The sequence below is a fragment of the Lampris incognitus genome, chromosome 8 (assembly GCF_029633865.1).
Source record: "Lampris incognitus isolate fLamInc1 chromosome 8, fLamInc1.hap2, whole genome shotgun sequence".
Taxonomy (NCBI): Eukaryota; Metazoa; Chordata; class Actinopteri; order Lampriformes; family Lampridae; genus Lampris; species Lampris incognitus.
In genome coordinates, this window is record NC_079218.1 from 12,232,690 (window position 1) to 12,247,103 (window position 14,414).

At 46.3% G+C, this 14,414-nt stretch overlaps 1 protein-coding gene across 1 annotated transcript in view; it reads right to left on the bottom strand.

Moving 5' to 3' along the window:
• Positions 1-2,281: 2,281 nt before the first annotated feature.
• slc47a1 (solute carrier family 47 member 1) overlaps positions 2,282-14,414 on the bottom strand; it is a 31,553-nt gene continuing 19,420 nt past the window's right edge. Inside the window, exons 9-17 of the mRNA XM_056285063.1 lie at positions 12,676-12,789; positions 9,683-9,750; positions 9,493-9,601; positions 9,313-9,388; positions 5,545-5,614; positions 5,303-5,435; positions 4,332-4,426; positions 4,052-4,147; positions 2,282-2,668 (exon numbers count right to left, since the gene is read on the bottom strand). Of these exons, the coding sequence (XP_056141038.1) occupies positions 2,309-2,668; positions 4,052-4,147; positions 4,332-4,426; positions 5,303-5,435; positions 5,545-5,614; positions 9,313-9,388; positions 9,493-9,601; positions 9,683-9,750; positions 12,676-12,789 (1,121 nt within the window). The 3' untranslated portion in view covers positions 2,282-2,308. The remainder of the gene's footprint in view (positions 2,669-4,051; positions 4,148-4,331; positions 4,427-5,302; positions 5,436-5,544; positions 5,615-9,312; positions 9,389-9,492; positions 9,602-9,682; positions 9,751-12,675; positions 12,790-14,414) is intronic.

Sequence of the window (14,414 nt, forward strand, 5' to 3'; positions counted from 1 at the left end):
TATTTTAATTTCTCTGTGGAAAAAAATAACCAACTAAATACTGGGGGAATCGTTTGTTGTGGGAAACTGTTGTTACCAGCAGGACTTAGTTTGTCTTCACACTGTATATGTTTGGTCCGGTATGAATGAAGCCTGGCCTGTTTGCCTGTTTGATCCAGTTCATTGGGGCTGGTGCACACGATGTGATTTGAACCCACGACCAAAAAAAGACTCACCAGAAGATGAGTCTCATTCTGCTTCCCGGTGAACTGAGATGTTGTTCATTTGATGTGTGAACACTTCTCATACCAAGCTCAGGAAATGATGCAAAATCAGAAGATCCCCCCCCCCCCATAGATGGATGGCTCGGACGGGCATATATATATTTTGAGGGAGGTATCTGATTCACATGATGGAGGTGCTCACTACCCTCATTGTCATCGTGTTTCTCTGGTGGGTTTACCACCAAGCAGCACATGAGCATTATGACTTACAGACTGTGAGTAGATTTATTAATCTGTCGTCATAACCGGGGGGGGGGGCAACTGAAGGAGGAAACACATCCAGAGACAGTTTCAATCATAATAGAGAGTGCTCTCTATAAGTTTAGAACCGGACAATGTGAAAGGCTAAAGATGGCGGCACTGACAATGTATGACCATGTGAAATCACGCTGTTAGCAAAAGTGGCCAATCAAAGCCCCGCAAATCCACCAGTCACACGTTTAGACTCGCACAGTCACAGTTCTGTTATTCACCACAGATTAAATGATGAAATGATACACATCACGATACAGTGGTTACGATACAATATATTGCGATACTGTAAGAAAGGCGATATATTGCGATTTCATAGGCCTGTGTTCTTTGTGCTACTTCCTGTCTCAGTTTACGTTGTTACGTTGGCGTGGAAGAGTCAAATGGCTGAAGGTAGATTTCAACACTGTTATCTAGCGGTCGTGGGGTTACACACAACACAAAATGTGTGTCACGAACCTTTACATGTAAACAATTAAAAATCGTTTGTGTTTTTGAGAATCGATACCATATCACAAAAGATAATATCGCGATACTCGAGTGTATCGATATTTTCTTACACCCGTAGTTTCCAAGGGTGCAGTGCCATTGTTCCCACGGCTCATTATTCCGAAACCCAAATAGTCCAAAAAAAATTCCCATTGGACCGAAACCCATTTGTCCGACAGCCGTTATCCCGAAAACAAACGTCCACTGCTCTGAAGTCCCGTGCTCCAAAAATACACTCCCTGCAGTTGTTAGTTCAGTGACTGCCGGTGTTTTATCGAACTCTTGTTTCCCCACAGAGATCTGTTTAACCCCTTGCCAGAGTCCGATACAACCCCGGGACACTTGATTAACCTCAACCTAACCTTAAACTACTTACCTTAACCTTAACCTAACCTAACCTTAACCTTAACTTCAACCTAACCCTAACCTAACCTTGACTTAATCAGAACCAATAGCTAACCTGTTTCCATAGGGGGAAACAGATCTTGACGGGGAACCAGAGTTTGACACAACACCGTTTATCACCCAGTCTCGTTGCAAATCATTGATCTGAACTGGCCAGAGAGAGATAAATACAAGAAAGTTAATACTTCAGGCCCTGTGATGGCCTGGCGGCCTGTCCAGGGTGTCTCCCCGCCTGCCGCCCAGTGACTGCTGGGATAGGCTCCAGCATCCCCGTGACCCTGAGAGCAGGATAAGCAGATTGGATAATGGATGGATGGATGGATGATATTTCTGGTGAAATAGAGAGGATATTCTCACAAGTGCTTTTAACGTTACACCTCCTATTCAGGTGAAATAGCAGTAAAGGGTATATTCGCGTTTGCGTGTCAAAATACACTAAAGTATTAAGGGTAAAAAAACTGCAGGGAGAGTGTATTTTCGGAACAACGGGGCGTCAGAGCAGTGGGCTTTTGTTTTCGGGATAACAGGCTGTCTGACAAATGGGCTTTCGGTCCAATGGGACATTTTTCGGACTATTGGGGTGTCAGAACAATGGGCAGCCTCCGTTTCCAAGATGGCGCCCGAATGAAACGGCGTTGACACGTCATATTGATGTGAAACAACCATTAAGGGAGAATTGTGTGTCTCCCTCAAACAGGCATCAGCTAAGTTTATTTCAGCTGTCATACTGGAAAACACATAAGCTAGTAGCGCGTTTAACTTTGGTTCGTTTGCAAAAACGGTGTTGTGAATCCTGAGCGGACTAAACACAAAATTCTTCAAGGTGTTTGGTTCACCAGCTGGTTTGCACCAAAGAACCGGGCTACGTTTGTGTGTGGTTGTGCTCGTGAAACTACTGATTATAACATGGTGCTCATGTCTAATGAAGCGGTGGGGGAAACGGTGGAGTTAATCCAGTCCAGAGTCAGGTTGGTCCTGATCTGTGCGGACGGCTCTGGCGGGGGGAAGATGATATTGATGGACACGCCGACGACCAGGACGCCGACGGCAGCCAGAATGGAGAGGCCCCGACGCAAGACGAGCTGAGTGACAGAAAGCAGAGGTTTATCTTTGCTGCCTGGATTGTCGCTTCCTCGCTCGGCCCCCCCGGCCACTAGACCGCCTCCATCGGCCTCCGGCCCTGGTTTCAGCTCCTGGTCCCCGCTGCTGACGAGGCAGTAAACGGCCGGTTTGGTGGCCTCATCACCCTCCAACTGGACCTTGAGGAAAGAAACAGAGGCAGCATTACTCACCATGGAAGGGTGGTATGAACACACACACACACACACACACACACACACACACCTGAACAACTACTGTAAAAGTTAATACATGTAGTTTACATGTGGTTTGATTAAAAATAAGTTTAGTCCTGAAACTATAACCGCATTTCTACCTGGGTGCTTTTATGCACATTTAGTCGTTTTGAACTTAAAAAAAAAAAAAGACTTGATGAAAATTGAAAATATCAACTAAAATCTCCAAAATTTGAATAAAAGCTTGTGCGCTCGCTTGAGATGTATAAGCTTTTTATTCAATATAACGAAATGCAACCAAATTGCCATGGAAACGCATTTGTGGAATGAAATTTAAAAAAAAGAAAGAAACGCAAACAGCTTTAATCACATGACCAGCTGTTTCTTCATTCTGATTGGTCCACCTTTATCATGGGTGTGGAAATGTGGACGTGGCGTAGGCCTGCGTTCAGGCTTTTATTCACTTGAACAAATCTGATGGAAATAAAACTTAATTTGCATGATTTATGTTACAATATCTAATAATTCATTTCAAATGTGTTTAAAAGCTGGATGAAAACATAACTGATATGAAATACTCTGCCCAACAGGAAAATATCTTTGTATGGCCAGTTTCTGTTGCCTTTACATATGGGACATGGAGGTTGTTGTTGAACAGGGTAGGCTTAGTTATTTATTTGAGTTAAATTGAAAATGAAATGCAAGAGAGAAGCTTTTGATTCTTCATCAGTGGAAGGGTTCGGTGATAAAAAAAGACTTTGAGTTGATCCTCTTACACAGGAAGTTATTTTGGCGTATGTTAGCTGCCTCTGTGTTGTCAGTGTTGGACTCTTTTGGACAGGTTTGTTTTGTCTGACAGGGATGGTGTTTTATATTTATGTACTAATTTTTCCTCAATTTATCTATATACTATATCCATCCATCCGGCGGCAGGTGGAGAGACACCCTGGACAGGCCACCAGAGGGCCCACACACACACGCACACACACACACACACACATGCGCCTAGGGACAATTTAGTACAGCCGATTCACCTGACCTGCATGTGTTTGGACTGCGGGAGGAAACCCACGCAGACGCGGGGAGAACATGCAAACTCCACACAGAGGATGACCCGGGATGACCCCCCCAAGGTTGGACTACCCCGGGGCTCGAACCCAGGACCTTCTTGCTGTGAGGTGTCCGCGCTAACCACTGCGCCAGCGTGCCGCCCTTTATTTATTTATTTATTTATTCGCCATAGTTATTGTGTGTCATGTAGCTAATCCCTGTTGGATGGGCCAGATGAGAAAAAAGATTCATTCAGTCATTCTCTCATTCCTTCATGCAGTCTCACGCAGTACTTACCATGTCTGGGATGTCGGGCACGACGGCCTCGACCACCATTTGACTGACGGGACGCTTCGACGTCACCAACACTTTCCTGCCAGCTCGCATCTGGGCCTGGAAAGGAGTCGGGCTTGTGAGGAGGTGCACAAACCTGTCAGGTGCAATTTTATCCCAATCCCAATCCGGATTATAAAAGCTGTCATAGTTACGCCTGTGTTCACTGTCAATGTGTTATTTTGCTTGTCAGAGTTGTGCGACGGACACGAGGCGTGTTACAGGATCGGGAGTGCTTCGTTACCTGCCGTGTAATTTTCTGCCAGTCTAGTTTGAAGATGAGCGTTATACAGAAAGCCGCCTGAAGGACAACACATATGAAGAGGCCGAGCCACAAGCCTACACACACACACACACACACACACACACACGCAGTATCTCAGTACATATCTGTATTGTATATTCACTGCCAAGTCATGAAACTGGGTAAACATTGTTAATACATTCATTTGTTAATTCAGGCCTACATTGTCAGGTCAGACTTTTGTGTGAAGAGCGTCACAAGCTTGTCGCCAGCGGCTTTGCAGAGCGGCGTAAAAACACAAGGCAACAAATATATCAGGTCAGGGCTTGTGTGCTTTCATGTGAGTATCTGTGTGTGTGCAGGTCTTTGCATGCACACATGTATTTATGCATGTGTTGTTGCATTTATTTATTTATTTCTCCCCAGTTGTATCCGTCCAATTACCCCACTCTTCCGAGCCATCCCGGTACTGCTCCACCCCCCTCAGCCTATTCGGGGAGGATCTGCAGTCTACCACATGCCTCCTCCGATACATGTGGAGTTGCCAGCCGCTCCTTTCCACCTGACAGTGAGGAGTTTCACCAGGGGGACGTAGCGCGTGGGAGGATCACGCTATTCCCCTCAGTTCCCCCTCGCCTCCCGAACAGGCGCCCCGACCGACCAGAGGAGGCGCTATTCCAGTGACCAGGACCCATACCCAAATCCAGCTCCCCACCCCCAGACACGGCCAATTGTATCTGTAGGGACGCCCAACCAAGCCGGAGGTAACACGGGGATTCGAACCAGCAACCCCTGTGTTGGTAGGCAACGGAATAGACCGCCACGCCACCCAGATGCCCCCGTGTTATTGTATTTATGTATGTGTTGTTACTCTTAGGCATCTGCTCTGGCGATTTCTCTTCATCCGGCTTGACTTTTATCTTTTATCAACTTTAGATAAAAACAGAGAGAATTTCAAATCGGATCATTACCAAATATCTTTAAGTCTGCAGCAAACATGAGGGCGATTCCCAGCGGCAGACCAATGCAGTAGTACGACACCAAGTTGGACAAGGCTGCGATTTTCTGCATTCCACTTCCTACAAGGATTCCTGTGCAAACACACTGAATACACACACGGATTTACAAAAACAAAGCAAAGAAGCACCACAAACAGGTACGCATGTTATTCGAAGACAAAAAATACAGCCCAACCTACTCTGCTGAAACTCACCAGCAGACCGTCGAAGAACTGGATGAACGTGTACAGGCTGAGGTTCTGGGAGACCAGGTCCACGATGTGGCTGCAAGAAACAGCCGGTAGATGGAAGACCTGTTGGTCATTATGAATGAACTCAAACCCGATGAGTGTCCCTGAGGAAACTCCTTACATGTAGGTAAGTTACTTAATCTTTCCAGAATGTAATAGATTTGTTGTTTTGTTGCCCCGCCAGACAAACTGTTGAGGTGTTCATCAGTTTCAACTTCAGTTTCACATTACAATTTCTGCATGCAATATCGTTAGGCTTCTCTGGAAAGTCTCAAATGTTCCCGAAGGGGACTTTTGAGACCAAATTTTCCATGTGCAGGAAGAGTGCGCATGCACACACACACACATACAGTTTCAATCAAAATTATTCAACCCCCACTGCAAATTAGGTTTACTGGCAAAATTTACAAACTTTCGGCTGTTTGCAATAAACAAATCAAACAAGAACAATTTAAATAGCTCAACACAACTAATATTACAAGTGGTTTCTCCAAATTCAACACAAAATGCCACTTTTAATGACTACTGCAGTCTCAAAATTATTCAACCCTTTCATGACAAGCATCTTTAGTACTTAGTAGAGCACCTTTTTGCTGTTATGACCTGCTGCAAATGTGATGCATAGCCAGACAGCAGCTTCTGGCACCGTTCCTGAGGAATCTTAGCCCATTCCTCATGGGCAATGGCATCCAGTTCACTAATAATCTTGGGTTTGCGTGCTGCAGCCACCTTCTTCAAATACCACCAGAGATTTTCTATGGGGTTCAAGTCAGGCGACTGTGACAGCCACTCTAGAATCTTCCAGGACTTCTTCTGAAACCAAGCCTTGGTGGACTTTGAGGTATGCTTGGGATCATTGTCCTGTTGGAAGGTCCAATGACGCCCAAGCTTCAGCTTCCTCACAGACGGCATGACGTTTTCTCCTAGGATTTCCTGATACTTGATTGAATCCATCTTGCCCTCCACACGCCGCAGGTTTCCAGTGCCAGAGGAAGCAAAGCAGCCCCAGAGCATCACCAAACCACCATCATGCTTCACTGTAGGCAGGGTGTTCTTTTCAGCGTATGCTTCATTTTTCCTCCTCCAGACAGCGCTGATCCATAGGCCTGAAAAGTTCCAGTTTTGTTTCATCACTCCACAGAACAAAGTCCCAAAACCTCTTTGGCTTATTTATATGGTTTTGAGCATATTGGAGCCGACTTTTCTCGTGCTTTTGGGTCAGTAGTGGTATACGTCTTGGAGTTCAGGCATGGAGCCCTTCAGCGTTTAGTTGCGCCTTACTGTGCAAACTGCAACCTCAGTGCCTGCTGCCACCAAGTCTTGCTGCAGGTCTTTTGCAGTCACTCGAGGGTTTTTGACCATCTGCCTCCTCAAGAATCTGGTGGCAGCTGTTGATAGCGTCCTCTTTCTGCCACGTTCAGGTAGTGTAGCCACTGTTCCTTTAACTTTGAACTTGCGAACTATGCTTCCAACTGCATCTCTAGGAACAGTCAGTGCCTTTGCTATCTTTTTGTATCCTTTTCCTTGTTTGTGCAAGGTAATGATCTCTTCTCTTAACTTTTTTAACAACTCTCTTGACTTAGCCATGTTTCTAACATGTAATCAAACGTCACCGTCAACAAACCCCTAGCCAGTTCAGGTATTTGTTGTGTTCTATCTCAAGCACACCTGATGAAACCCTTGATTAGTTGCATCAGGTGTGCTTGAGACAACACCTGATTTGCAAATGTGTGCTCTTATGAGGGATTCTGTTCAGGGGGTTGAGTAATTTTGAGACTGCAGTAGTCATTAAAAGTAACATTTTGTGTTGAATTTGGATAAAACCCTTGTAATATTAGTTTTATTGAACTATTTAAACTGTTATTGTGTAATTTGCTTATTGCAAAAAGCTGAAAAATTGTACATTTTGCCAATAAACCTAATATGCAATGGGGGTTGAATAATTTTGATTGCAACTGTACATGTCTTTGGACTGTGGGAGGAAACCGAAGCCCCCGGAGGAAACCCACGCAGACACGGGGAGAACATGCAAACTCCACACAGAGGACGACCTGGGACGACCCCAAGGTTGGACTACCCCGGGGCTCGAACCCCGGACCTCCTTGCTGTGAGGCGACTGTGCTAACCACTGCACCACCTTGCTGCCCAATATACACTCACCGGCCACTTTATTAGGCACACCTGTCCAACTGCTCGTTAACGCAAATTTCTAATCAGCCAATCACATGGCAGCAACTCAATGCATTTAGGCATGTAGACATGGTCAAGACGATCTGCTGCAGTTCAAACTGAGCATCAGAATGGGGAAGAAAGGTGATTTAAGTGACTTTGAACGTGGCATGGTCGTTGGTGCCAGACGGGCTGGTCTGAGTATTTCAGAAACTGCTGATCTACTGGGATTTTCACGCACAACCATCTCTAGGGTTTACAGAGAATGGTCCGAAAAAGAGAAAATATCCAGTGAGCGGCAGTTCTGTGGGCGAAAATGCCTTGTTGATGCCAGAGGTCAGAGGAGAATGGCCAGACTGGTTCGAGCTGACAGAAAGGCAACAGTAACTCAAATAACCACTCATTACAACCGAGGTATGCAGAAGAGCATCTCTGAACGCACAACACGTCGAACCTTGAGGCAGATGGGCTACAGCAGCAGAAGACCACACCGGGTGCCACTCCTGTCAGCTAAGAACAGGAAGCTGAGGCTACAATTTGCACAGGCTCACCAAAATTGGACAATAGAAGATTGGAAAAACGTTGCCTGGTCTGATGAGTCTCGATTTCTGCTGCGACATTCGGATGGTAGGGTCAGAATTTGGCGTCAACAACATGAAAGCATGGATCCATCCTGCCTTGTATCAACGGTTCAGGCTGGTGGTGGTGGTGTAATGGTGTGGGGGATATTTTCTTGGCACACTTTGGGCCCCTTAGTACCAATTGAGCATCGTGTCAACGCCACAGCCTACCTGAGTATTGTTGCTGACCATGTCCATCCCTTTATGACCACAGTGTTCCCATCTTCTGATGGCTACTTCCAGCAGGATAACGCGCCATGTCATAAAGCTCGAATCATCTCAGACTGGTTTCTTGAACATGACAATGAGTTCACTGTACTCAAATGGCCTCCACAGTCACCAGATCTCAATCCAATAGAGCACCTTTGGGATGTGGTGGACCGGGAGATTCGCATCATGGATGTGCAGCCGACAAATCTGCAGCAACTGCGTGATGCTATCATGTCAATATGGACCAGACTCTCCGAGGAATGTTTCCAGTACCTTGTTGAATCTATGCCACGAAGGATTAAGGCAGTTCTGAAGGCAAAAGGGGGTCCAACCCGGTACTAGCAAGGTGTACCTAATAAAGTGGCCAGTGAGTGTATATAACCATCCATTATCTGAACTGCTTATTCTGCTCTGAGGGTCACAGGAATGCTGGAGCATACCCCAGCAGTCATTGGGCGGCAGGCGGGGAGACACCCTGGACAGGCCGCCAGGCCATCACAGGGCTATATGTATATATGAGAATTTAAATTACATTTAATAGTGTGAGCTTTTCACCACCACTTCTAAAGAAAAAGAATATTAAACTGAAATTAACTGGTCTATTTAGACTAAACTATCAAAACACATTTCAATCAGATTTAGCCATTAGTCTATTTGTGGGTGGAATATAAAACTCTGTTTAAAAGCTGTCCGTTTTGCATGTTACAGGAATGAATGTTGGACTGAAACTTACTCATCAGAAGTAAATATGTAACCTATCACAGTCTTGGAGCCAGCAAGCACAATGCCCTGGAACACTGCAAGCAGGCCTGCAGCAGAGAAACATTGCAACAACATCAATTGTTGTTTGTGTGTGTGTGTGTGTGTGTGTGTGTGTGTGTGTGTGTGTGTGTGTGTGTGTGTGTGTGTCTACCTGACAGAAACAGGGTCACTTTGCACGTGACTATGGCCCTGGCCGTGTTCCCTGCACCCAGTGCATTCCCAATACGCACACAGGCAGCTGCGTGGACACCTAGAGGGAACTGTAAGGACCCCACATGACTCACTAGTCTCTGTTACGTCAGGTTAAACATTGTGAAAGGTAAGTTTCAAGTCGTACCCACCATATATGTAATCGTTCCAATCTCCGACAACACATGCTGGGCTGCAAGATCACTCTCACCCAGTACACCTGCATCAAAAGAAAGGTTCAGGGCTTTCAGACAAATACTGAACTGCAGAATTATCAAACTTCAGAATCCTTTCATTACATAATTTATGGTCCCATGTACACCCAGCTTCTGATAATGAACAATCCTGTTTATGACCCTTTGCAGTTTGTGTTTTGTATGATCAGATCTTGGCCTTGCAAACCAGACTAATGAAAGTGACCACGTTGATCTTCTGTGAGATTCAGTTTGGCCATGAATCTTATAAAGCAGAGGCATTCTAAAGAGAAACACAGACAAACGCTTGCAGAAAATATTTGACTGAAAAAGATCTCGGTGTATTGATTCGACCATGATGGAGAAAACTCGTTTTAAAAGTCATCTTCAAGCACTTCATTGTGTTGCAGCAGTTAAAAAAGGAATGAAAGTCAGCAGCAGGGTGTGTAAAAGGGCGTATTTTGAAGAGCAATTCTTTTCTAACCCACCGATTTAGACTGTTATACTGACAAATACCAGCAGAGTGTACTTCATCAGTCATGGTTTGGGTCCCTTAAGATCCTGAACAAGTCTCCCAAACCAGATGGTCTGGGACACGGTCAGCTACAGTCATGATGCTACGCCGAACTGCTGAGTGATGGGAGGTAATGGATGTGTTTTGTGTGATGTGATGTGATGTGATTGTGTCAGGGCTGTTGTTCGGGCTGTTGTTCAGGCAGCCGTTCAGGGGTTGAATCAGGTTGGGCTCACCTGTGTAATGAGGAACACCTGGTCATAACCCATCAACCCCCTGCCCAGTCATGCGTGTGTGTGTGTCTTGGCAGACATGGTAATGGGGTTTCCATCAAGCCACTTTATATGAAATGTGAAGTTTCGAATGGGGGAAATGCTGAACGGAAAGGACACATTTTTTTGTGGTGGGGGGGACAAATATCGCAAAAACGTTTTACCCCCGCTTGGAGTGGTTTTTGCTTTTGTCAAAAATAGAGTTCATGTGTTAAGGGAGCAACTGAAATGCATTTGCGGAATTGAAATGAAAAGCGAGTAGAATTTAATGACGACATGATCACCTGTCTCTTCATCTGAACTGCTCCATCTTTGCCGTCCGTGGGTGTAGAAGTGTGGACATATGACGTGTGACACCTGAAACTACGATCGGGGTTTTATCCGCTCAAACAGATCTGATGAGAGTGCAACCAATTCGCCTATTGTTTGTTATTTCTTTTTTTCTTTTTTTTTTTAGTTAGCTTAAAATTCACTTGACGTGTGAATGGTAACATCTAGAGAGGAAGAGGGGAGTCCTCGTTTTTCCAACAGTGTAAATGGGTCAGTTGGATAACTCAGACTGAGGATGAGTGCCAGGTAACAGGAGCTATTTCATAAACCATGTGAGGGGACATTGTCGTTTCTTGTGTGTTCTTCCTCACGCATGCATACAATTTATTGCATTGTTTTAAAAAGATGGTGACACACATACACACACACACTTGCTTGCTTTAGGTTGTCCGTCGTGTCCGATGACAATCCTGCCACTTGTCACTTGTGAGTCTTCTTATGGCTGTAAAGCCCAATCCGCGATCCACACTGTCTGCCACAGACAGAACAGGTGAAATCACGGATTGGGGATGTAGGTGTGGTACTGGCTTCATGTCTCTTCAGACGTCTCCTGGTCCATCGATCACCGCAGTCCTTCTCGAGCATTTGCGCCCCTTGTTGACAGAGCTGCCGCCGGATGGAGTGTTGGGCAGCAGTGTCTTTCAGCTGGCTCAGGTTCAGGCCGCACTTTTTTATGATGGTCTTCAGTTGGTCTTTGTACCATTTTTTCTGGCCCCCTGCCAAGCAGTGGCCAAGATATAGCTGGCCATACAGCAATTTACACGTGGCTGAGGTCTTTCGGCATTAACATCCAGCAGAGCTCTTATGTTCCATGTTGCCAGTTTAAAGGGAATTATTTTCTTTTGTTTATTTCGACCGCAGAGTGGAATGTCCCAACAGGTGCGGTAGCCTATCCAGGATGTTTTGAGTGGGCAATGTTTAGGCCACCTTTTCTAGGCCCCTCCCCAGTTGGGGTGAGCAGTGTGGCTCCTAAATAGGGCTGCTCAGACACACAGGGGTCTGCCAAGAGCAGCTGCCACTCAAACCCAGCTGCTGGCAACCATGAATAGCCCTGTGCCGCTGGCGTGCAGGGGTCTGATTAGGAGCTTCCAGTGCTTTCATACCTGCTCCCGTCACCAGACACCCCATCGCCGCCAGACTTTGATCCATATTCCGGTTGCTGGTCTCACCGAGGCAGAGGTGGATACCTGTGCAAAGAGATTATTAAGAGTGTCGCTGGGGGTGCTCATGTCCCAGCAGCACTTCTTCACTGTGAGAGGGTGGGATCCGGTGGCAAGGGGGGCCCAAGACGACCAGCACTCTTCCGCAGCTGCAGGAGGCTGCCGGAGCTCCAGTTTGTCAGAGGACCGCCTATCGTGCACCGCCATGCACGTTGCTTTTCTCTCAGGGTGTGCTCCCCTAGCCTTTGTCATCCTAGACTTACCCACAAGGCAGTGGGACAGTGGTTGGCCAATGCCAGGGCGTATCCACTTCACATGGGCCTGCGCATTAGACCTCTGGGGACCACTGTAGCTCTGAGATCCCCTACAGTTTAGCCAGGGACCGCAAGGTACCCAGTTACTGTGTGTGGCCACGAGGAGGCACTGCAGGAGTCTTGGCAGTAGAGAGGCTATGTACTGGCAGGGGAGACTTACGCACTCAGCTCCTCTTTTCACCCCCACAAAGGAGGGCTAGCTGGCGGCAGTAGCTGAAAGCAGAGAGTAGCAAGCAGAAGCAGCATGCAGCATGCACTAACTACAAGCACTATTACCCCAGTACTACTGCACTGACGCATCACACACACCCTGTGCGCGCGCACACACACACACACACAGATGCATAGCAAAACCACTGACCCGCCAGGAAGCCTCCAATCTCCCAGATCCACCACTCGAAGCAGACCATGAGCGTACTGGGAACCGCAAGCTGCATATATGGACCCCAATCCTGAAGACATTCACTGGACCAGCCTAACAAGAGAAGCCATGATGTGACGAAAAGAAGAGAAGATATGTACTGCATAGCGAATCGCTCTATTTTTAGAGTTGTGTTTCTATGGACTTGCGTGTGTTACTGTTTGTTGATGCTCTGTGTGTGTTTCTGTCATAGGCCACATTTGGGGACGAATTTTGCACTTCAAACCATAGACTGTATAAAAAAGAAGGACGTAGCGCCTGTATCATCACCCTTTGGTTTCAGAGGGAGCATCATGAAGCCCAAAGTTTGGATTTATGCTCGCTGCCATCTTGTCAGTTGTTGGAGCTAGAAACTCCGAATTTGGGCAACAGGATGGAGCGTGCATGGAACTCCCATGTCTGCAAAGCAAGATGGCGGCCGTGAGGCTTCTCCAGGTACAAGTACAGTTGCTGTCTCTCACTTTTACTGGTGTCATTCTTATGGAAAGCAACATGTATACACCAATACAACAGACTGGATCTATTAAATTTCTGGGGGAAATCGTACAGATTATCCCACAACATCTTTCCATCCCTGATCAATTATAGACTTAACACCATGCTTGGGGATATAGGCCTACCTGGGCAGATACTGCCAACAGGTAGGAATACCCGACGACAACATAACGGCACAATCGCCAGGTTCAGAAAGCAGCCCTGTCGACCAGCCTTGCCGGTTTTGCTACTCTCCAACGTTAGATTGCTCAGGAATAAAATGGACGACCTCCTACTTTTGATCCAAACTAACTGGAATTATAAGGACTGCTCTGCCATCTGCCTTACTGAGACCTGGCTGGATCAACACACCCTTGATGCGGCTGCAGCACCCTCAGGTTTTACTATCCACCAAGCTGACAGGTCAGTTCAACTGTCTTTGAACTCTATATGTTTTGTGATTAATGAATGCTGGTGTACCAACTCCGCCATTGTACAATAGTCCTGCTCCGCAGACCTTGAGTTCCTAACTATTACATGCAGACCCTTCTACTTCCCAAGGGATTTTGCATCCATTGTGCTAACTGGTGTTTACATTCTACCGCAAGCTAATGCTAACACTGCCACCAGTGAACTAGCACACCACATATCTTCAGTCGAAAGAACACACCCAGACTCCACAATAATAGTACTGGCTGACTTCAACCACTGCAATTTGTCCAACGAACTCCCTAACTATATGCAACAGGTGACATGTCCCACAAGAGAAGATAAAATGCTGGACCACTGCTATACAACAATCATGTCAGTTTACCATGCCTTCCCTAGAACCCCGCCGGGAGAGTCCGACCACACAATGCTTTTCGTTGTCCCAGGGTATAAACAGAAACTCAAAACTGTTAAACCAAAGTCCAACACTATAAAAATATGGTCCACAGATGTCATTGAAACTCTGAGAAGTTACTTTGAATGCACTCTGGGACATCTTCAGAGACGTGTAATTGCCTCGACAAATACACAGGCACAGTGACGTTATACAGCTGGTTTTTGTGTGGACCAATGTATCCTGACCAAAACCGTGATGATGTACAATAATAAAAAAAAAAAATCCCACTGCCCCAGTGCAGTGACGATGACACAATGCTGTAGACAGGGGTGCCCAACTCCAGGCCTCGAGGGCTGCAGTGTCTGTGGGTATTTGTTCC